At 41.6% G+C, this 21,918-nt stretch overlaps 2 protein-coding genes across 3 annotated transcripts in view; both read right to left on the reverse strand.

The window, feature by feature from the left end:
* slx9 (SLX9 ribosome biogenesis factor) overlaps positions 1-8,821 on the reverse strand; it is a 12,336-nt gene extending 3,515 nt beyond the window's left edge. The window contains exons 1-5 of one of the 2 annotated variants that reach the window (XM_042214144.1): positions 8,354-8,821; positions 7,700-7,820; positions 4,963-4,995; positions 2,395-2,463; positions 691-865 (exon numbers count right to left, since the gene is read on the reverse strand). In XM_042214144.1, the coding sequence (XP_042070078.1) occupies positions 691-865; positions 2,395-2,463; positions 4,963-4,995; positions 7,700-7,820; positions 8,354-8,524 (569 nt within the window). In that variant the 5' untranslated portion in view covers positions 8,525-8,821. The remainder of the gene's footprint in view (positions 1-690; positions 866-2,394; positions 2,464-4,962; positions 4,996-7,699; positions 7,821-8,353) is intronic. The other variant, XM_005947605.3, reaches the window with a different exon arrangement.
* Positions 8,822-13,385: 4,564 nt separating this feature from the next.
* plcd4a (phospholipase C, delta 4a) lies at positions 13,386-19,780 on the reverse strand. Its single transcript, XM_042214138.1, has 5 exons — positions 17,680-19,780; positions 16,207-17,595; positions 15,962-16,094; positions 15,329-15,478; positions 13,386-13,666 (listed from the first exon to the last, which is right to left on the reverse strand). Exons 2-5 carry the CDS (start codon positions 16,408-16,410, stop codon positions 13,575-13,577), a joined length of 579 nt encoding a protein of 192 aa, XP_042070072.1. The 5' UTR covers positions 16,411-17,595; positions 17,680-19,780; the 3' UTR covers positions 13,386-13,574.
* Between the last annotated feature and the right edge of the window lie 2,138 nt (positions 19,781-21,918).

The raw sequence follows: 21,918 nt of genomic DNA on the forward strand, positions 1-21,918 counted from the left end.
TTGACCTAGATGAACCCAGGTCTGATTACTGCTGCTTGGATAACAAATTTACAGTTCAAGGTTTGTTTTTTTTTGTCACTCATCATGAACACGACAGAACAAAGTGAAGTACAAATTCTCTAAAATACAAAGAAAGAGATTGAGACTAAAGATGTGAAAACCAGCACATCAGTGTACAAAGATGACAAAGTTTCTGAGGACTGTGGTGAACCATGGTGACAATGGAAAAAACTGACTGGACTGATGACTCATCAGAGTACAGAAAAAGATGTAAGTGCAGGCCTGTGTCAGCAGTAAAACAGTGGTGCTCGTGCGATGGTCCATAATTCATTTTGTGTCAGTATAGCAGGCACTGATGGACACGCCTGCGGAAAACAGTAAAGCTTAGAAAATCTCTTTATTATTGAAATAAAACGTCTTATTTTGGCCTGATCAGCTCAAAGTAAGCTCATTTTTCCAACCTCTGCTCATTTCTACTGAAATATTTGGTCATTAAGAAACGGACAGCGAACACAAGTGAGAGCAGCCAGTAGATGAAGCCTCATCAGCCACAAACATGCCATTAGTCCTGATTTGCTGTCTTCAAGGACAAAAGAAACGGGATCATTTTGGGACGCTGCACTTGATAATCAACAACTGTCATGTTGACACTTGATGCCTGGCTTGCTCAGCGGTCACCTTGGCACTTACACTTTGATTTTCCTGCTTTTGCGGCAAGCGACGGGGGCTGTGGAAGCTGGGGAGATGAGCTGAGAGAGATCCGGTAAGGCGTCAGCCAGCGGCCTCATGTCTCCCACTACAGGAGTGGCCTGTCTCCGGACCTCGGCTGCTTGGAGCTCTTTCGCCTGCTTAATGGAGCTGATCTCTGAGAAACAGCAGCGAAATTATTACAGTGAGACATATAGTAACAGGAAATGTCAGTACAAGATGTGAGGTTTCTATATAACATACACTTATTCTTCTTCATTTTATTACTGAAGTTACTGTGATGTGCCGTCGTGGGACAGTTATCAGTGTCGTTGTGCTATTGTACCACGTAGGACTGTGCAATGACACCGTTATCTCTCACATGTGAACTTAAACATGTCAAAGTTGATTTAAACTGAGATGTTACATTGAGTAACACACGCAGACAGTGTTTGCAGACTACAGAAGAAAGACGAGGGACAGCTGACAACAACAAGCCGAACCTGTGATGGCAGCTCTGTGACATCACACATGCAGACCGTTGCACATGAAGAAAGCCTCTGTGGTACCTTAACAGGAGGGTTTTATCCATTTTACTGTCACTTAATTCTTTTCAAACTATTTTCTGGCATCACAGTGAAAATGAGCGACGTGTCTACCAAAACAATAAGAAGTATTGATCCCAAAGGAACCTTCATGCCAACTAAACTCTCCACAGCTGACGACCAAGTACAAGGATTCATTCTCCTGTCAAACAGCTGAGCCCCAGTGATGTGGAAACAAACCATTAAAGTATGTACTGCATATTTCTTACTCCCCAAGCATCAGAATTACTTTAAGTTTAGTAATTCTGGAAATGAATCTTCTTTCCCTAACGTGTCCATTCAAGCTGTACATTTAAAGTGAAAGCTGGATGTCCTTGGCCAGTGGAGCCCAGACTGTAACACTGGGACGATCCACTGTGGAGCTGGTTTAGGGTTTCAGCAGGGCTGAGACATGAAGCCATTAGTACCTAATTATACGCCTGAAGAGGAAACGTGTTGTGTTACTGACGAATTGATTGGCTCATCACAGGGCTACTGTTACAGGCTAATCCCAATTAGCTGAAATGATCACGGAGAGAAGATTCCTAATTGGAAGAAGATGTCGTTTTTAAAACCTTTAATAATCTGTGTTACATGAAAACAACTAAGATCACACAAACACACAGTTTCCAAACACGCGTGTCCACGGTGAGTGGAGTGTAACGGGTTCACCTTCTCCACAGAACGACGCGTCCGACTGTTTTTTCACGAGCGTTGAATTCAGTTCTAGCAGCACTGAGGCGACACCTGGACCGTACACAGGTCCCTCTGGACGGCAGATCGAAACCTGTTGTTTCTGATGTTTTTGAAGAGTTTGTGGACCACAGTGGGGCTCGTGCACAGAGCGATCAGACACCAGTACCTTCACCTCAGCCTCCCTGCAAACTAACCCTAACTCAGTAATTAAAACAGTGTAATAGTGAAGTGACACTGACAAAAATATTACATTAATAAGAATGAACACAAGCCCACGTGGCAGACTCCAGAGTGTGTTTGGACTGTTCACTTAGATGAAAATACGTGTTGGCCTGAGATTTTTGGTAAGAAATGGAGCTGTACGACTGAACCACAGCTGCCAGAGTAAATAAGAGCAGGTTACATTGTTGTGTCCATGTGAACTCACTGCTGAGCCACCGCTCCCTCCTCTCCTTCATCTTTTCTTTCTTTGACTGCATTTTCTTGATTTCTGTGCCTGTAGAAACACAAACACACACAAACAGGAATATCAGTCGATATAACAGCACAGTGGGAGGGGCCTATGAGAGGCAGCTTTATGTGACTCATCAAAGATGGCTGCAAACCTTCCTTCGTGAACAGAAAACAAAGCTTAGTGCTGCATAAACCAGCGCTGACACTCCGTGCATGTGTCAGGACCAAAACCCATGCAGGGTTAACCCAACGTAGAAACACAGTTCTTTCCTTTTGGAAATGAAAGAGTGAAGACAAAAGGCTGTAGAGGCTCTGAGCAGTCCTGTCCCTGTAGCTGCAACAGCATCAGAAATATATTGAAGCTTATTGATCCATGTTTTAGCAGCAGCTTCAAACATGCTGTTCTTTGCTCTATGTCCCTTTTTTTTTAAATCATAGCAGTGCCCAGCACTAAAGTAAAAGCTAGGTCAACACTGACCCATGAAGCGCCCACACAGGCAGCTTTACCCAGTCAGTGTGTTCTGGTATACTACTGCTCATATTGGGGTTAATTACATTAGAGATGCAGTATTCTGTCCATATAAACACTTTTAAATAAAATCTACTGACTATATGTTGGTGTTTTAAATTCCATAACAACTCCCTCTTGTTTAACATTAAGGCTGAGTGAGTCCACATTTGTTCTGTGAAGACATGCGGCGAAATACGAAGCAAATTAAAAAAGACGAGGAACCATCATGGAAGGACAGGGCCCTGCATGTATGTACCACCGGCAGATAGAGGAGGTGGCTGATATCCAGAAATCCTACCAGTGGCTGGACAAAGCTGGACTGAAAGACAGCACAGAGGCATTAATCATGGCAGCACAAGAACAAGCTCTGAGTACAAGATCCATAGAGGCTGGGGTCTATCACACCAGGCAAGACCCCAGGTGCAGGCTGTGTAAAGATGCCCCAGAGACAATCCAGCACATAACAGCAGGGTGCAAGATGCTAGCAGGCAAGGCATACATGGAACGCCATAACCAAGTGGCCGGCATAGTGTACAGGAACATCTGTGCCGAGTATAACCTGGAAGTCCCGAGGTCAAAATGGGAGATGCCCCCAAGGGTGGTGGAGAATGACCGAGCTAAGATCCTGTGGGACTTCCAGATACAGACGGACAAAATGTTGGTGGCTAACCAACCTGACATAGTGGTGGTAGACAAACAGAAGAAGACGGCCGTAGTGATCGATGTAGCGGTTCCGAATGACAGTAATATCAGGAAGAAGGAACACGAGAAGCTGGAGAAATACCAAGGGCTCAGAGAAGAGCTCGAGAGGATGTGGAGGGTGAAGGTAACGGTGGTCCCCGTGGTAATCGGAGCACTAGGTGCGGTGACTCCCAAGCTAGGCGAGTGGCTCCAGCAGATCCCGGGAATAACATCGGAGATCTCTGTCCAGAAGAGCGCAGTCCTGGGAACAGCTAAGATACTGCAGGACCCTCAAGCTCCCAGGCCTCTGGTAGAGGACGCGAGCTTGAAGGATAAACCGCCCGCAGGGGCGAGTGGGGAATTTTTTTATATATTTTATATAATAGGTACTGCCAAGGACTTGTTTAAGCTAGCGATGGGGAGACATGCCTAACTCAACATCTTGTACGTTTGCTCACTTACAAAGAATGAGCTGTCTATCATTTTTATCATGTTTAAATGTAATGGAGAGACAAAATACCAACCAAGGCAACAACAGACTGGCTAAGGAAGAGGCCCATTAAAGGCTCCCCAGTCTCCAAACGTCAATGCTCCAGGACATCTGTGGAGGGAGCTGAAGCGTGGAGTTGTTTGTCAAGTGGAGTGGGCCAAAATCCCCCCTGAGATGTGTGCAAACCTGCTGCTCATCCAATCATTATTTACCCCACTGTATGTCAGCCAGTGTTGTTCAGACAGGCATGTTATCTCCACACTGTGAACAGTGCAGACATCCTAGCAGGCCTTTATCTACCAGCACAGCACCAAACAACACAAGTGCTTTAACAGAACAGGCAAAGATAAGCATCTGCCACTGACTACAACTGTGAGCACAGGTGGAGAAATCCAATCTTTCACAAGTAGGTGGGGGTTTCCAGTGTGTTTGTTAGGCAGGGGGCATGCTTTACCACCACTGTTCCCACTGGGAGCCTCGTTTTTCCACTGTCAGATGAAATGGATCTCTGTGATTGAGGTGGTCAGAAGACGAGTTCTCCACCTAACCGTCGTACATCCACCACACCGCACACACTGCAGAGTAAGTGATATCGAACAGCTGAAGGCAAATGAGAAAACAACACCACAGCAGGGAGAGAGAAGACTGGTTCAGCACATCACAGCTTTGCAGCTGCTTTAGACGACTCTGAGTAGTGACGAGCATTTCAACAGTTTCATGGAGGCCTTCACATACACTGAAGAACCAAAACAGGCTCATTAAAGACACACACACACAATTATGCTGTTTTTCTGCCTCTGTACAGTTCAAACTTGAAACTGCTCTATTCTCAAATTACAGAGATTCTGAAGTCTTCTTACCTGTTGTTGCTTTTTCTCTGTTGTTCTCAAATGCTGAAATAAAATCAAAACACTGAGTGAAAACCAGCATTTACACTCCGGGGCCTGAGCACATAAACCTGAGATTAACTGCAACTGGCTTCACAGCTGAGCAAGAGAGACACTCAGTCAGCTCAACAACTCGACTGAATTTCATTTTATTTCTAAATCACATCAACAGTTTACAGAGATTCAAGCATAGTTTGTTCCTGTCACACCATTTTTTTAAATTTTGTACATTTCTTAAGTAACCATATCGAGCAACTCTGTTAGGTCCCAAACACAAAATATTTCTCTCATCAGCATTTTAATAACACTCATTTTAATAAGTCAGACAGTAGGGGTGGGCGATAGAAACGATATACGATAGAAATGATAAAAATTTGGCCAACGATAGAGATTTAGACTATATCGCTCTATCGCGATAGCGCATGTTGATGATGTCATCAAGCTGCGCCTGTTTTGGTCAAAGCATGGCAGCGGCTACTGTCACTACCCGATCCGTACCGGAAACCCGATCGGTACCCCGCATGCGCGAAAGGTCTCTACTTCCGGTCGTAGCGTTTTACGATAGTTATGGGTCAGAGTATCTGTTAAGATGTTAAGAATAACAAGTATATCTTAAAATGTTTGCAATAATGAAGCATTTCAGTACAATGTAGACAAAAACGAAAAATAAAAAGAAAGTTACGGATCAGGACTCTCCGATCCTTACTGCGCATGTGTAAAGTCTGACCGTACAAATCGGGTCTACCCGATCCGTACCGCGCATGTGCAGATGTTTTCTTCTTCTTCTGTTCGTTTAATGGCAGTTTACTCCCCAGTGTACGAGGATACCGCCACCTGCTGACCGAGCGAATAAACCCTATTATAAACTGAATTATCGTCATTACAAACGTGTGTTAAATCTGATTTAGCGATAGTCGAGTGTGTTTATGCTTGTCTGTGAGGAGAGGATTGTTGGAATAGTGATGATGATGTGCGCTATCACTGTCAATTGTCAGTAAACACTTCAATCTGGCTGATGAATCTACACGTGAGATATTACAAAGTCTGCATTATTAACTCTGTAATTAGGCGCCATTCTTCTTATTTTACGGCGCTGTTGCTCAATCGGGGGACGCTCTCTGTTGAGGAGAAAAGCATGAATTTCTTTGTATACGGATTATCCATTGTTTAAATGTCCCGGGCAGTCGAAAAGGAGGCAGAGCTGTTGAGAAATGCTAGGAGCTAACTGGGCGCTAACCGTATCATGTCAAATATATTGAATGTCGCAATGTTGGCAAAGAGAGGAAGTGACGTAAGATTTGCGCATGCGGGGTACCGTTATTCCGGGTTCAATAGCGGATCGCAGCGAGGCGCTACACCATTATCATCTGCAAATATGGCGGCGACAGTCATAGCAAAGAGATGAAGCACTTTTGAAATTGGGGAAAGCCAAAAACTGCGCTTCCTCCACTTCTGTAACATTGATTCATTAATGTTGAATCTCTCGCAGCTTTCTGTTCCCATGTTGTTGCAGTATATTAATAACTAACCTCGTATTGTGGATGGATTAATCTCAGTTGTTCTCCTGACTGAAGTTTGGCCCGTGTACAGCATCCTGCTATGCGATTGCATTTGTCCCTGACCACCAGAATCCCTCACGTTAACTTTTATCGAGTGGAAAAAAAGTTGGCGTTCATCCTCCAGCTTCACTGTGCTAATGTTATGCTAACATAGCTGTGTCGCTAGCAGTCACGTAGCACAACATTATATACCAGGTAGTCCAACTTCAGTAACCCCACAAACGCCACTGCTGTTTAGTTTTCTGTCTTCATTTATGTTGGAAGTGATAGCAGAGCTGTACGTTTGAATTAGTTTCAAAAATCTCTCAGTCAGAACATGGTATGAAATGTTTAGGTGTAAACTAGCGAGCTAACTTCCTGTTAACATAACTTCGTTAAATTTAATAAATCTGTTTTCATGGATGCCTGGATGTTAAACTTAATTATTAGACCTGGTAAAGCAGCAACGCTGATGATTTAATTAAAGATGAAAGAATTTAGACCGTTTTTAACTCTCAGTGTTTGTTTGACTTTGACGGAGTCCAAAACTGACGGAGTTTTGGACCCAGATTACTTCGTGAAGCTCCTCACTACGGCAGCCGTAATGCTCTGACGATCCATCAAGCAGTGCTGCTTACCAAAGTTGTACTAAAACATTTTTAACAGATTTCTGCAGCCAAAGTCGGTTCGAGGTCAGTAAGCACAACCAGAAATCATACATGAGGCACACTCTCGATTTTTGAGAAAATTAAAGGATTTTAAGTCCTTATAGTGTGGAAAATACATTATACAGAAGAAAAGAATATATCCTGATATATATCGTTACCGCACATGCTTCAAATTATATCGCAATATGAATTTTAGGCCATATCGCCCAGCCCTATCAGACACCTTACAAATGTCACTGATATAAATAAATAATGAATCGTTTTCATTTAACTGTAGCAGTTTACCTGATTAGGAATACATTTTCTGAATTATTTACATGTAGGTTAAGACTCAGGCACAGAAGCAAAGGACACAGAGCTTTGTGTGCTTCAGTGCAGCTTTAGACCTGAGCCACACTTATACCGTCTTTACAGTTGATACCTTAATTTGCTTCACTGACCTCTGTGGGTCATAATACAATAATCAAATAAGCCATCACACTGACATGGACAAACGTCTCTTACCTTTCGTGACAGGTGTGGGCACATCTGGAGCTTCATCAAACTTGAGTGTCTGTACCAGAGCTTCAGGAGAGATCTTGGTGCCAGCAAAAACACTGGAGGGGAAGGATGCCAATGCAGGGGCCTGCAAGGGTTTAGAATGAAAGTGCATCTATAACTCAAAGACTTCTATCCACCACATTTGTGCTAGAATGGAGCCTAATGTGTGATTCTGTCTGTCTCTAAGTGTAATGGTCTCGAGCTGGTAATTAGTTACTCAGTAATTCAATAATTACTTCCTCCAAACCATCAACGTGTCTTTTAGACCCCATTCCTACAAAACTGCTCAAAGAAGTCCTGCCATTAATTAATTCTTCGATCTTAAATATGATCAACCTATCTCTAATGATCGGCTATGTACCACAGGCCTTCAAGCTGGCTGTAGTTAAACCTTCACTCAAAAAGCATCTCTAGACCCAGCAGTCTTAGCTAATTATAGGCCAATCTCCTTCCTTTCATATCAAACATCCTTGAAAGAGTCAACCAGCTAACAGATCATCTGCAGAGGAATGGCTTATTTGAAGAGTTTCAGTCAGGTAAAGGTTGATCTTGTCACGTCCGTCCCAAGAAAGTGACAGATTTGGACTGTTCGTTATGTCCATGGTTTTAAACACACACCTGTCTGTGAGGCTTGCTCCCCAGTCTTAGATTTGCTGTGAGTAGTTCACCAGGATCCTTCCGTACAGTAGAAGACACCAGTGAGCCGTGCTGCGCGAAGCCGATCGGCCCATCGACCTTTACGGCCTCGTGGTGAAGCTTCTGCCGAACATATTTTATCTTCCCAACCATTTTAATACCGCCGAACCAACTTTAAGTCCACTTCTTACACGAACTCCCTCGTGTTGATATTTCCATTAGAGAGCGTGCAATGTAGGTCAAGTCGTCCAAGCTAACACCGGAAATCGTTCTGTTTTGCCTTCAAAAGTGTTTTCTCTCCTTTGAACATGTTGCCTCAAACAAGGTTTTGGTATTTCCTTAATGGGAAACACGCCGCGTACTTAACTTCCCCCCTGTCATCGCAGCTGCCATCGACGGTGTTCACATTTTAACTGACTTAGAGAGCGTATAAGAAGCTTGAACATATTTTACTTTGGTAATAACTACCGGAAGTAGTTACAGTAGTTCTGAGACGGCTGGTGTACCAGCTTAGTGCCTCGGTGTAAAACGAGGAGGAGTGAAAGTTCCTAGTGATACTAATTTCCAAAAGTTGTTCTCCAAAACTTATATATTGGTATAATTTCCAAAAGGTTTAGTACCAAGTTATGTTATTTAATTTTTTTACCTTTTAGAAAATGCGAAAATAATTACTTCCTTAAATTTGTTGAATAACTTGGTTTGATGAAATAAAAACAAATAGTAGTTAACATTGCAACTCGAGGAGAGTGCACAAAATATTTATTCTGATACAACATTTTATTTTCCATTTATACAATAGTTGGAAGTAAGCCACAGAGGTAGCCAACCAATTCATATTCACATCATCTGCACATTTAAATTCAGTATGACAAAACATTTATTTATGTGAATACTTTTCGTCTTCTTAAATATAGCTCACGAAACAAGTAAAAGTACAAATGCATATACGTTACAGACGTCCTATTTAATAATTTGTGCATGACTATTTTGGAATGGTTTGAACTGTGGGTTAAAGGAGAAAGAGATTAGGGACTGAACGCCTGTAAGTGTCAATGTGAGCATGTTTAACTGCCTCAGTGATAGACTGGTGTGCTTTCTCTCTATGACAGCAGGACAGGCTCCAGCGCCCCCACAAACCTAAAATAAGATGCAAGATTTAAAAAAGAAAAATAAGCGAAATATTACTGCCCTGAGTCTCTTATTAGAGTTTTCTCAGGATTTATTTGGTTAGAAGCAGGTTTTCCCTGTAAACCTCTGGCTGTTCAGCTCTGCCACTGTCAGGAATAATGATTTTGGACATTGCTTTATGCGAGTTGGCCCTTCATGTAATAAGAGTCAAAAGCATCAATTCAGCGCTATGACTGAAGTGAGTTATTGAGAATAACAAGTAGAGCATGTTTGCAAAATCCCTTCTGGTCTAGACCAGAAGGGATTTTGCAAACATGCTTACACATCATAGTTAAAGTCAGGGTGATATTTCCTCTGGGCCGAACAGAATGCCCCAGACTTGGATTAATAGGTAATAAGATCATCAGCATGCAAGAAAACGAAAGATAAAATAGTTCCATCATTACATGAAAACGATGTTTATTTGTTGCTGGATTTAGCAATAAAAAATAACCAGAGTCTTTTCAGCACTAGTGTGCTACACTGTACATTATGTGCCTGTGTAAACAAACACAGACATGGTGAAACACAGCTGGATAATAAGAACTCAAGCAAATCGTCTACAATCATTTTGACTTTTCTGGGAAACTCGTGCAGCTGGATGTGGGGGAAATGCACACAAGCAGCCGTGTTGGGAGGTGTGCTCATGCTTCTTCATTTCCAGCCTCCAGCTGGTTCACAGTGGGACAGTACAAAGCTTTACCAACTCAGTCTAGTCACTTACTGTTGTCAATAGAAAATAAAATAATTCAGCAGGTTTTTTATAATGACTCGTTTACTTTATAAGAAGCATTTCTAACGGGATTCTGCTATGATTCTGCTGTTATAAAGCTTTTACTTACACAAAGTGTCTTCCTAAACATTTGTATGTTGGCACTGGGGACAAAACATTAAGAACACGTATTTCAGTAATAGGTGTAAAGTAAAATATTCAACTTTACAACATATAATAACATAATAATCAGTTTATCATGAGCAGATGCTCTCTTCAGCTTCCACCCGCAGTCAAACACATGCATCCACATTAATGAGTGATTCCAAATCAATGGCAGGTGTGAATGGTTGTCTGTGTGTTAGCCTGGGACATACTGGCCTATGGTGTTATTTTTGTGTTACTACTCTGAGCGCACGTGAAAAGAATTTGCAAGTACAAGTGCTGCGTTTTGAGGAGAAATTTATTTTGAGCGAAGACAAGCTGAGTGAACAAAATTCATTGTTGCGTGCAAAAAATTTATTTCAGTGTTTGCTATTATCCATACACACACACAACAGCCCCTCTCGCTCAGGTTTTGTATTTGCTCTTGCTTAGAAAAAGAAAAATGAACATGCAGATGGATACACAAAAGTATCGCAATGTCTCCAAGTGTCAAGAGCTGAACTGATAAGTATCATTGAGATGCTCAAAGAAAGCCACACAATTAAGAACAAGCCTGGCAGAAGTAGGGGAAATAAATAGTGAGAGATGTATCTAAAGACTCCAGAACAGCTGCCAACACTGAATGACTTCAGGAACTGTAGTCTCAAAGCCAATGATCACCCAAACCCAGCAAAACTGCTGGTTAAGGACAGAAACTGATCGAGTAAAATCAGAATTCGCGTCAACACCCACTTGTGTCAATTCTTAAATAAGAAAAGATAATTCTTCTTATTAGGAAAGATTGGATGGAGAACATTTGATGTTTAGAAATCTGATGAAACTTATTAAACCCCCAAAAACTATTGAGAGTTGAGACCAGGAAGCAGAGATGCAAAACCTCTTTTCAGCTTCTTGCCTCCTGCCATCCCCACAGAGACTGTCTGGGACCAGACCACCAAAAATGATCACAAACAATCCAAGCATAAAATATCACCACAATTTAGAGAGAGAACAGCATTCAAAACAAACCAATAAAGAAAGTAAGAAAAAAGTTGAAAACACAGGAGCACCTGAACCAGGCTGCAGGCCGGCTGACTCGGGCTTGTGACACCCCGTGGGAACCAAAGACTGAAGCAGTTAAATGTGGACAATTAAACATCATGTCTCTGTCTTCTGATGACCTGTTAGTGAATGGTTGATGTATTCTGCCTCACAGAGACCTGGTTACACCAGGATGAATCAGTTAAAGCACATATGCTGTAAAAGGAGGAGGAGCAGCAGTCTTTCAAACCTACGTATAGATTAACCAAAGACAGTCATTTGAAAGTGTGACAGACAGAGCAGCTGGTTAAACTCTGTTCCCACAGAGGTGGATTATATTGATCATAGTGTTACATCCTCACTGCACATGACCCTGCACATTGTTGCTCGTCTGGAATGAAAAGCCTCCTTTCAGAAGTGCTTGACTCCCTGTTCACAAATGTGCACCTTTAAAAACGTAACCTGTAAGCTGGAGAAGAAATGGTGCTGGACTAACCCAGAAGATCTTCATTTAGCCAGGAAAGAGTTTCTTCATCTATAAAAGAGGTCTAGGGTGGTGTGGGGTGCTGGTGTATGCTGGCTGGCGTCTGCTGCAGGGAAGTCTGGGGCCTTGGTGTTCAGGGTTACCCGTTTCCTGGTTGATTCCCTCCCTCCATGGGAGTGATCTACCTCTCGGTCTCAAATATCTTTGTGTGTTCTTGTGTCATTCGCTTGTGTGTGTGTGTGTGAGACTATGCCTGGGTGGTCGTTTAGTGTGGGGAGGTCGTCCCTCCCTATTTCTCTCCCTGTAGGAGCTGGGTGACTGCAGCTCAGGAGCAGAGAGTGATTCTCTCGCCGCTGCCTCCCAAAGGATCCTCGATGACCCTGATCCTTTGTTTACTTGTGCTGCAATATGCCGAGGCTGCCGGGGGCTTCCCATGATGCACTGAGCATCTCTTCTTCATCAGCCTCTTTTCACTCTGTGTTTATACACCACTTTGTATTCAGTCATTATTAAACTCTAGCTCTGCTTCACACTGTGTCTTCCTGCGCTCCCCCCAGACCGGTCAGGGCAGATGGCTGTCCCTCCCTCACTCTTCCTCCTGTTAAAAGTTCTTTCCATTCTTCTTTGGTGCAATGACTGACCAAAGAAGAATGGGCTGGGATTACTCAGGAGATGTGTGTGAGACACAACAAATACCTGCAGATACCTGTTATCAGCAATAAGCAAACTTGATTTTATTTTTGTGAACTAATTTTGTTTCTGTGTGCAAAGTAAAACGATACAGTAACAAAAACATAACTATGGTAAAATAACAGCAGTAGGAAAATAATCGTTAAAATAATATAAAAAATGAAATTTTCAAAGGGGGGGCGAATAATTCTGTCCTTATCTTTGACCAGAGTTAAACCTGAGGACTGGAGAGTATTCATGATTGTCTAAGTAAAAATCTACAGTGCACTGATAGAAAGGAGCACATTCACCTGTACAGCAGGTGCGCACAGTCCACCCAACAGGAGCAGTAATGTTGGGCAGGGAGCAAAGAAGAAATATGCACATTTACTTACTAACCCTACGACCCACACTGGGCAGTGTATCAGTGATGTCAAATAAGACAACAAATACAAATGTTTCTATGATTTGGACGTATTCTCTCATCTCATCAAAGCACGAGTACAATAACTGCAGCTATAAAGTGAAGCCATCATATTATCCATGATTCCTTTCATATCAATTATTTTATAATGTGGTCAACATCAGTACATGAACGTAGGACCATTTGAAGTTGAACTGGAAATGTTTCCTCCAGTGAAGGATCAAAAACAAACAGTACAACAGTACTATTACATCAAAATAGTTCTGATCCACCACTGAAACTATGATTTCTCATGATATCGATGTTTATATTTGTTCATAGAAATAAATTCTGCACAAAATCGATATTTTGAGATTTTTTTTTATTTCAAACATTAAAAGTATGACAGAGTAAGAATAATGCAAAAATCCTGTGACTTCATATTTTTCTCATCATGAATGTTTTGACATTTTGTGCAGCTTCATTAAATAAAGCTGATTGTTAAAAAATGATCTGAATGTAACAGGATCAGGTGGGAACTGTTTTCAGATTAATGTTATAGTATGAAGAAAGAATCCCACAGCTATTCCAGATGTTTGATCCTGAGGTAAACAAATAAGGAGGAGGGAGGTATACTGGTCCCATCTTTGGATAACAGGTGAATGTGACGATAACCTAAGAACACAAAAGGAAACAATTAGGAGGCAACGAGGTATATTTATACACGCTGACAGATGAGAGACAAAATACTGCAAATGTCATGTTATGGTTCTACTAGTGAGGGGTTTTCACCGCATCTTTCAGACTCTTATTGTATTATGTAAAATAAACTGGTTCCCAGTAGTCCAGTTCCTTGGAACCGTTGGTCTGCCTGCCTATTGATCCCACTTATCTGTTCCACTCTCACTACAATCAGCTGATTTGTGTGTCAGAGGAGGAAAATAGTGGCGCAGTGTACAGTGTGGATATGGAAATTACTTATTATTGCACAAAAGGACGAGAGCACGATGGTAAAGTGCAAACTGCATCCAGGACAGAAAGAAATGCATTATGTTGCTAACACAATCTTCTCTGTGCAAGCATCTGCACAGCATGCTAACACTAGGTTAGCTTTAACATCAGTCTGAGTTCTTGGCTCAGTGAATGGCGACTCCAACCCAGCAGCCAGACCCTAAACTTCAACAGGTAACAAAAGCAGTGATGAGCCGTCAGGCTAAATACTAAGAGAAAGATCACATGTGTGTCCTCACACGTAGGGATGTGTGTATGTGGTGTGTAATTGTCGCCTCAGGTTCACATTGTTAAATGGTAATTATGAGACATTTCAGGTTATTTTATAGAGAAATGCCAAAGTAGCAGTTCAACATTGTTTTCTTCTCCAGGGAGTAATTAATTAATGTACTCCATTATAAATGTAATGTGTGTGTAATGTGTGTAATATATGACCGCTTCTGAATAATGACCGCAACACTGATCACAAACAGTAAGTTTGCATAAAGAATATAATGTGTTTGATGCTTCTTAGCAACGGTGACACTGTCCAAACAAAGGGTGCATAAGTTGAAATTTAAGTATACAATGACAAAAAGGAGGGAAATGTTAAGTCTAATTGTTGAATGTTGCCATTGTGTTTCTTAAATTTGTACAGTCTTAGTTCAAGCAGTAGGATCAAAGCCATTCCTTTGATCCTGACCACCTCTCCAACCACTCTGTGCTGGGGGAGGTTTTATTGTAGATACATCCTATCTGAAAGATCTGTTTCTTTTGATGTAAGCTTCCTGGGTTTACGACCCTTTGGTCAGCAGGAGGTCTGACACACACACACACATACACACACATTCTCACATAAACACACACACAACATTCTCACATAACACACACACACACACACACACACACACACACACACACACACACATTCTTACAGAAGTTCACACATATACATACAAATGCTTTGTCTCAGAACCAAGGGGGCGTGGCTTTGTTCTGACGTGTTTTGTGTGAACTGTGTCTCAATAAAAAGGGCAGCAAGGGAGGTCGTGGTCGAGGTCATTTTCGTGGTGGACACAGATGAGGCCTCCCTTGCACAAGTGTTTGATCGATCGACTGTCTTGTTTTCTTCATGATGAATAAGTCTCTAGAATTAGCGGGGCTTGTGGAAACACAGACCCAACATATCCTTGTAGGGTCTAGCTCACAGTATTAACCACCTTGAGGCAACTGTTGTTGTGATTTGGCGCTATACAAATAAAAATGAACTGAACTGATGGACTGGACGTTATTTTAAATGTTAATGTGAATATGAAGACAAAGTTTAAAGAAGAAACTGATCCGTACCTTGCTGCATGCAGCTCAGAGGGAGTGTGTACTGGCCCACAAAGTCATTCTTAGATGTCTTGTCATAGTCTTCCACTACAAAGCGCACCATGGCCAGCTCAGGTGTGTGAATGGTGAAATGCAGAGTGTCATACCACATGGGGTTAAACCCTGTGAAAAGGATGAACTGCTCAGCACCAGCGCTCAGACAGGGTCTAATATATCACATTTAAAATGGTTTCTGATGAAGCTTAAACATAAGTGCAATAAAGAAGGCCTGTAATCACTCATCTACCTGCTTTCCTGTTCTTTACATGACTACATGATGTCAGCATTGACACTGACAGCGTGGTACACGCTGTCAGTGTCAATGCTGACATCATTACTAGTCTAATCTGAGCCAATCAGCCTCCGCTTTGCACGGTTTAAATCTGTGCTCTCCGTCATTCTCCCTTTAAGACCCACCTCTTCCCCATCTCCACCTCAGACACCTCAGCCAGAGCTCCTGGGGGGTCCGGTCCTAAACCTACCACGGCTGGGTTTCCATTCTGCCACGATGGGTAATCGCAGTCTAACTTTTCTATCTCTATAAATAATGTCCAATTCTTCCAAGTGATCTCTCCTTATCAAACTGAAGTCAGTGTGAGTATGTACCGTTGTTCTCAATATATCTCGTCTCTTGCTTGGCCTGGTCCATAGGAACTCCATGGACCTCCACTCTGACCAGAGGATCCACTATAGAGTCTTCTTTGATGTTGACTTTGGGTAACTGCTGACCACTGATCACCTTCATTACATTTAATGAAAACACACATTTTGTTCAGCGTGGTAAAGACGTCACTTTTAAAGAGATCCATCGATTTTTTAATGAAAATATATATAAAAAATCTCTCTTTCACCTGTACGGTGAGGACAACAGGATGGTAGTGATCCCGTTTCTGAGGCATCTCAGGGTCAAACCTTACGTCCGCCTCTCTCATGAAGCTGGGCTTCAACACATAGCCACAGCAGCCGTTCTGACTAAAAAGTCCATCGTTCACATCCATCCCCTCCCCTGCTGTCTGGAAGTTTAAAGCAACTGAGTGGAAGAGGAGAAAAATCATTTTTTGTGGGGATTTTGGGGAAAGGTTTGGGTCTGTTCAGTTCTGATTAAGTGCATGATGTGCTGGGCCACTTGGCATTTTGTTGTTTTATTATTAAAGCTGCACAGATTTTGGCTTCAGCCAGGATCATTCAGTATAATAAGTGGTGACATTATGTGGACAGATATTATTTATGTTTTATTTGAAGGAAAAATATTTGTTTCATCTTAAAGTAATTTTAATTTTCCTTTCTGGATCTCCTTCCTCATCTCTCACTGACATTTGAATTTAAATGAATAAAAAGTGTTTTACGAAAGTCTCCTTACATTTGTATCAGTTTCTTCCTGGGACGCCTAACTGTCACTTTTTGTTTGTCAGCAGGCTTAGTTGTGAATTTAATTATATTAATATAATATAATTATATTAATTATGAAAAAACTGAACAAAAATGTGAAAAAAATAATTATTATATCCAAGCATATTTGTTAGAACTCAGAAAATCACAGTTTTTGTGTAAATAATAATAATAATAATAATAATAATTCAATACAATTATTTGTTGGTGTCAAAGAAAAACACAATAAGATAAATAAAGGGTTCATTTTGCAAAGCTGAGTTTCTACTATGGAAACTTAATGACCATTGAGCACAAACAATACTTTAGACTGTGCTGAGCCTGCTGACCAACCCTGTTTCTAACCCTTCAAACACGTCATCAGTACGTCATCATAAAAAGCTGAAAAAGAGCATCTTTGTAAATGTACACACAGAACTCAGATGGTGGCTGCTGCTAAACATAGTGTTAAAATAAGGACAATACTGACTTTCTGCTTTAGTTTTGCTTCAGAAAAGATCTAAAGACGCTGAAAGGAGCCTGATTTAGGGGATTCCTGCCAGCAAACCTGGTATTTCTGTATTTTACCTGGACTACCATGAAAATAAAACTCCTAATAATTCCAAATTAAGAGTGAAATTATATCATCAAGCAAAACATATCACAGTGAGAAGTGAGGCATTAATGTAAATGATCTGAGAGCAGCGTTGAAAAATGCTTGATATAGACTTAAATCTGTCTTATTGTTGCATCACCAATTTGGCAACCAGCATTCCACATTTCCTGAGGATTAAAATTGGAAGAGTCTGTTCGAAAACCACTGGGATAAACTCTGCTCAGCTGCCGTGAGTTATGGTGCACAAATTCAGGCCCTGAAATAGATATCAGAAAAGTTACACTCTCGTGTGGTCAAAAACAAAATCTGTATCAGAAAACAAGCATGTGAGTGAACTAACCGGCGTCTCTAAGGTGTTTCCGGGCTTTAAACTCTGTGAAAGAAGCCACCTCATAGAACTTGGAGTGAATACGTGAGTGTTTGAAGCTAGTGAAATGGACACTTTTGCAGTAAACAACACAGTCCGACAGCTCCTTAGAGAGGCGTTGCTTTGACTTCTGTGAAAAACATAAAGGACAAATGAAGTAAGACACTGAATGAAGGCATATATAGTCGTTGCTATGCAGACGATACCCCGTTATATGAAACCAGAAACCTATCACAAATCAGTCAATTGAAATATATAGCATTCTTAAAGCCGTGGGTAAACTGTAGTTTTCGAAATTCAGACAAAAGTTCTTATTGTTCTTGGCCTTAAAAATCTTAGCAACCTGATGTGTAGCCAGATGCTAACTGTGGATGACCTTACCTTAGCCTCGAGGAACACTGTGAGGAACCTTGGAGTGATTTTGATCATTTTGGTCCTTCAGTGCACATATTAAACAAATATGTAGGACTGCTTTCCATCTCCATCATCTGTTCAGTTGCTAGTTTTGCAATAGGATGGGGTCCTCATTATTACACAAAATTAGAAGCATCTCCAAGTGTTGCTGAAAAAGTAGTTCATGCATTTGCTACTTCTAGTCTGGAGTCCTATAATTACTTTATTATCAGACTGTTTTAAAATCATAATTAAAATCAGCCTAAAAGTTGATCCTTAACACTCCAGTGAGAGTAATGACTACGTCTAGAAAGAATCACCATATTTCTCTGATGTCAGTTTCTTTTCAGGGGAACTACCTGTATGTGAATGAGAGGGAAACGGGTCGAAAGGTGAGCATCAAGGACAAAAAACGGGGAAGATAGGTGAATTTAAATACCTGGGGTCACCCATTCAAAGAAACGCACAGAGCACAATAGAGATGAAGAGAGTGCAGGAAGGGTGGAGTGAGTGGAGACAGGTGTCAGGGGTAACGTGTGAAAGAAGAACAACAGCAGGAGTGGAAGGGACCGTTTAAGATGGATATACTAAATAAAGGATTTTAAATATGGAGTTGGCAGGCAGGAGGAAAACAGGAAGACCGCAGAGAAGATTGATGGATGTAGTGAAAGAGGATATGCAGAGGCTTGGAATTACAGGAGGGTGACAGGGATATGGTGAGATGTAAGGAGATGATCGGCTGTAGTAACTCCTAAGAGGAGCAGCCTTTTAGGGGAAGAAGCTACTTCTCCTTGTTGGCATCTGTAAAGTTCATTTAAGATTATTTTCCTCCCAAACTAAATCTTGAATAATGACTCTAAAACACTGTATTATCCAAATAAAGCACCCTAGGAAAAACTGATGCAGGCTTATTTGTTTGTAGAAGTAGAATGGGAGGCGGAGCTTTCAGCTATCAAACACCTCTCCTGTGGAACCGGTTACAATTTGGGAGAAAAACACAACTGCTACATTAAAGATTCGACTGAAAAAAACTTAGAACAGGACAGGCTGATCCTGAACCATCTGTTTGTTATGCTGCTAAAGGTTGCTTTATCCTTGTCTCCTTATGTTCTCTTTTTTCTATTTTCTTACCCATCTTCTGTTTGCTGAGCCTGGTTCTGCTGGAGGTCTCTTTGTTTTAAAAGGGAATTCTTCCTTCCCACTGTCGCCAAATGCTTGTTTAACAGGGATCATGATTGCTGGGTTTTCTCTCTTGCATTATTAAATACTATGTTTCAGTAAAAACCAGTCAATATTCATTCCTTCATCCTCCACGCTCATGAACAGTGCCCAGTCTCAGGTGGATACTCTGCTGCATGAGGCCTAGCTGGTTGAGGTCTAAGCATCCCCCCAAGCATATTTCTTCCCAGATAATTAATGCCCCAACACAAAACATCTCATGCTGAACGACGTTACAGGCTACATGACTTTGGGCTTCCCCTGACCCTTTCATGTCTGTCACTTGTGCTCAGGGTGAACCTGCTCTCCTCTGTGAAGTCTGTTTCTGATTGTATGGTCAGAGGCAGGTCCAGCACCTCCTGCCCAGCTGTCCTACAGTAACTGCTGTCTCCTCGAATTTCCTCCATGCTCTTGAAGAAGAAGAAGAAAGTGTACTTTATTGGTCCCCGTGGGGAAAATCCCTCTCTGCATTTAACCCATTCACTCAGTGAAGCAGTGGGCAGCCATTGGGCGCCCGGGGAGCAGTGTGTAGGGACAGTACCTTGCTCAGGGGTACCTCAGGGTAGCTGTTCAGGGGAATCGAACCCCCGACCTTCCGATCATGGGGCCACCACTCTACCTACTGAGCTATCCCTGCCCTTGAGACTGTGCAGGGAGTGAAAAACTGGTGAAAGAAGAAAAAAAAAACAAAATCCAGAAAAGATGATGTGGAAAAATGTGTTGCCTCCACCTGTGAAACGTTTCCTGTTTTGGGGTTGTTTCATTGCTGCTCCTCTGGTGCACTTGTTGTTAATTTTATTAACACCAAAGCAGCAGAAAATGAAGCAAGCTCCTGTGCTACTTAACTACCAGGTCAGTATCCCAACAGTTTAACTGACTTGATGCTATACTTTTTTAAATAATGCTCCTTTTCATCTTTTTCTTTTTTCTTTTTTCTGGAGTAGTGAATATCATGGGGAAAACGAAAGAGGTCTGACAACAGTGAGTTGTTCATGCTCATCAAGCTTGAAAAGGCTTACAGAAGCATCTCTAAGGACACTTAAATAAACTGTAAATGGTAAATGGACTGCTTCTTATTTTACGCTTTTCTACCCTACCTGAGCACCTCAAGCTATTTATATAACATGCCTCATTCATTCATTCACACTCACTCATACAAGCATTTTTTCAGTTGCTTTTTCTATGTAGGTGATTTCTATCTACTGTTACTCTTCTAACAAAAGCCTAGCTCCATCTGTGAAACATGGTGAAGGCAGTTTCATGGTTTCAGCTTTGCTGTATCCCGGCCACTACGTCTCAGCATCAAAGACAGAACAAAACAATGTTGAATTACAACCACTTCAATTTCTTACATAAAAGCTGTCTGACAAAGCAAAGCAGGCTAAGCGATCTCAAAAACAACATATCAAGTCATCATTTAAAGAAGCTATAAACTATAGAACAGAAAACGATAAAACAAAGTAATTGAGATCAACAGTCTGGAAAAGCTTACAAACCCACTGCTAAGACTCTGAGCCTCCAGTGAACCATGGTAAAAGCCATTATCCACAAAGAGCGTAAACTGGAACAGAGGTGAACCCTCGTAGGCCTACAACAATTATTCCAAGAGTGCATCAGCGACTCATCCTGGAGGTCACAGAACCCAGAACAATATCCAGAGAACTGCCCCTCTACTTCCCACTGTTAACACAGTTAAAGGTAAGTGTTCATGAATAAGAAAGACTGGGAGACTGGGCAAGAATGGCATTCAGGAGTTCCAAGACGAAAACCACAGGTGACCAATAACACAAAGGCTCATTGGCCAATAAAACAACTTAACAATCTCCAAGACTTCTGGGAAGATATTATGTGGACTGATGAGACAAAAGCTGAATTTTTTGGAAGGTTTCCATCCCATTCCATCCGGTATGAAACTAACACAGCATTTCATAAAAAGAACATCATACCAACAGTCAAACGTGATGATAGTGTTATGGTCTGAGCCTGAATAAGTGTAAATGATGGATCATGTAATCCAGCCAATATTTGTCCTGGTTGTGAGAACTGGAATCGGATCCCTCTGATTGACTTACAGACTTTTAAGGATGACCAAATCTGGATATTTGGTACTCTAACTGAGATGCAACGAAAACGCTAAAAAAAAAAAAGACAAACAGATGGCAGCAAAAATTTGCTTTCTTAAATCTGCACACTACCGAAGTTTTAGAACACCCCAATCTTTCCAGTTATTTATTGCAATTCAGGTCGTTTCCCGTCCAATGAATAACTTGAAATGGTACAAAGGTAAGTGGTGAACTGCCAGAGGTTAAAAAAAGGTAAGTTTAGTTCTTACCTTTGCTTTAGGGCAAAGTGGGGTGATTTGTGCCAGCGGGGAAGTTGTGCCACCCCTGTTTCTAGGGAACCATAGAAGAAATTGGTCATGTGACCACACATTTTTGCAGAGCCAGCCATTTCACTCATCCTGCAAAGAAGAGAGCCTCATTGTAGCTCAGAGTAGCTCACAAGAGATTTATAGTTTCATTCCACTTAACAACAACATTGACTGTGAGAGTTCAGACACCCAGAATGATGATGATTGTGACAGGAATCTATCTGCTGGGA

This window comes from Haplochromis burtoni, unplaced genomic scaffold, assembly GCF_018398535.1.
Source record: "Haplochromis burtoni strain Fernald_Lab_line unplaced genomic scaffold, NCSU_Asbu1 Contig_522, whole genome shotgun sequence".
NCBI lineage: Eukaryota > Metazoa > Chordata > Actinopteri > Cichliformes > Cichlidae > Haplochromis > Haplochromis burtoni.

What these genes read in the sequence shown, in the direction of transcription:
- plcd4a (XM_042214138.1), bottom strand. Translation starts at nt 16,410, where the DNA reads ATGATTTTTCTCCTCTTCCACTCAGTTGCTTTAAACTTCCAGACAGCA. An exon ending in CTGTTGTCCTCACCGTACAG is followed by an intron (nt 16,095 to 16,206) that starts GTGAAAGAGAGA and finishes AATGTAATGAAG; the next exon opens with GTGATCAGTGGTCAGCAGTT. An exon ending in GAGATATATTGAGAACAACG is followed by an intron (nt 15,479 to 15,961) that starts GTACATACTCAC and finishes TCCTTTTCACAG; the next exon opens with GGTTTAACCCCATGTGGTAT.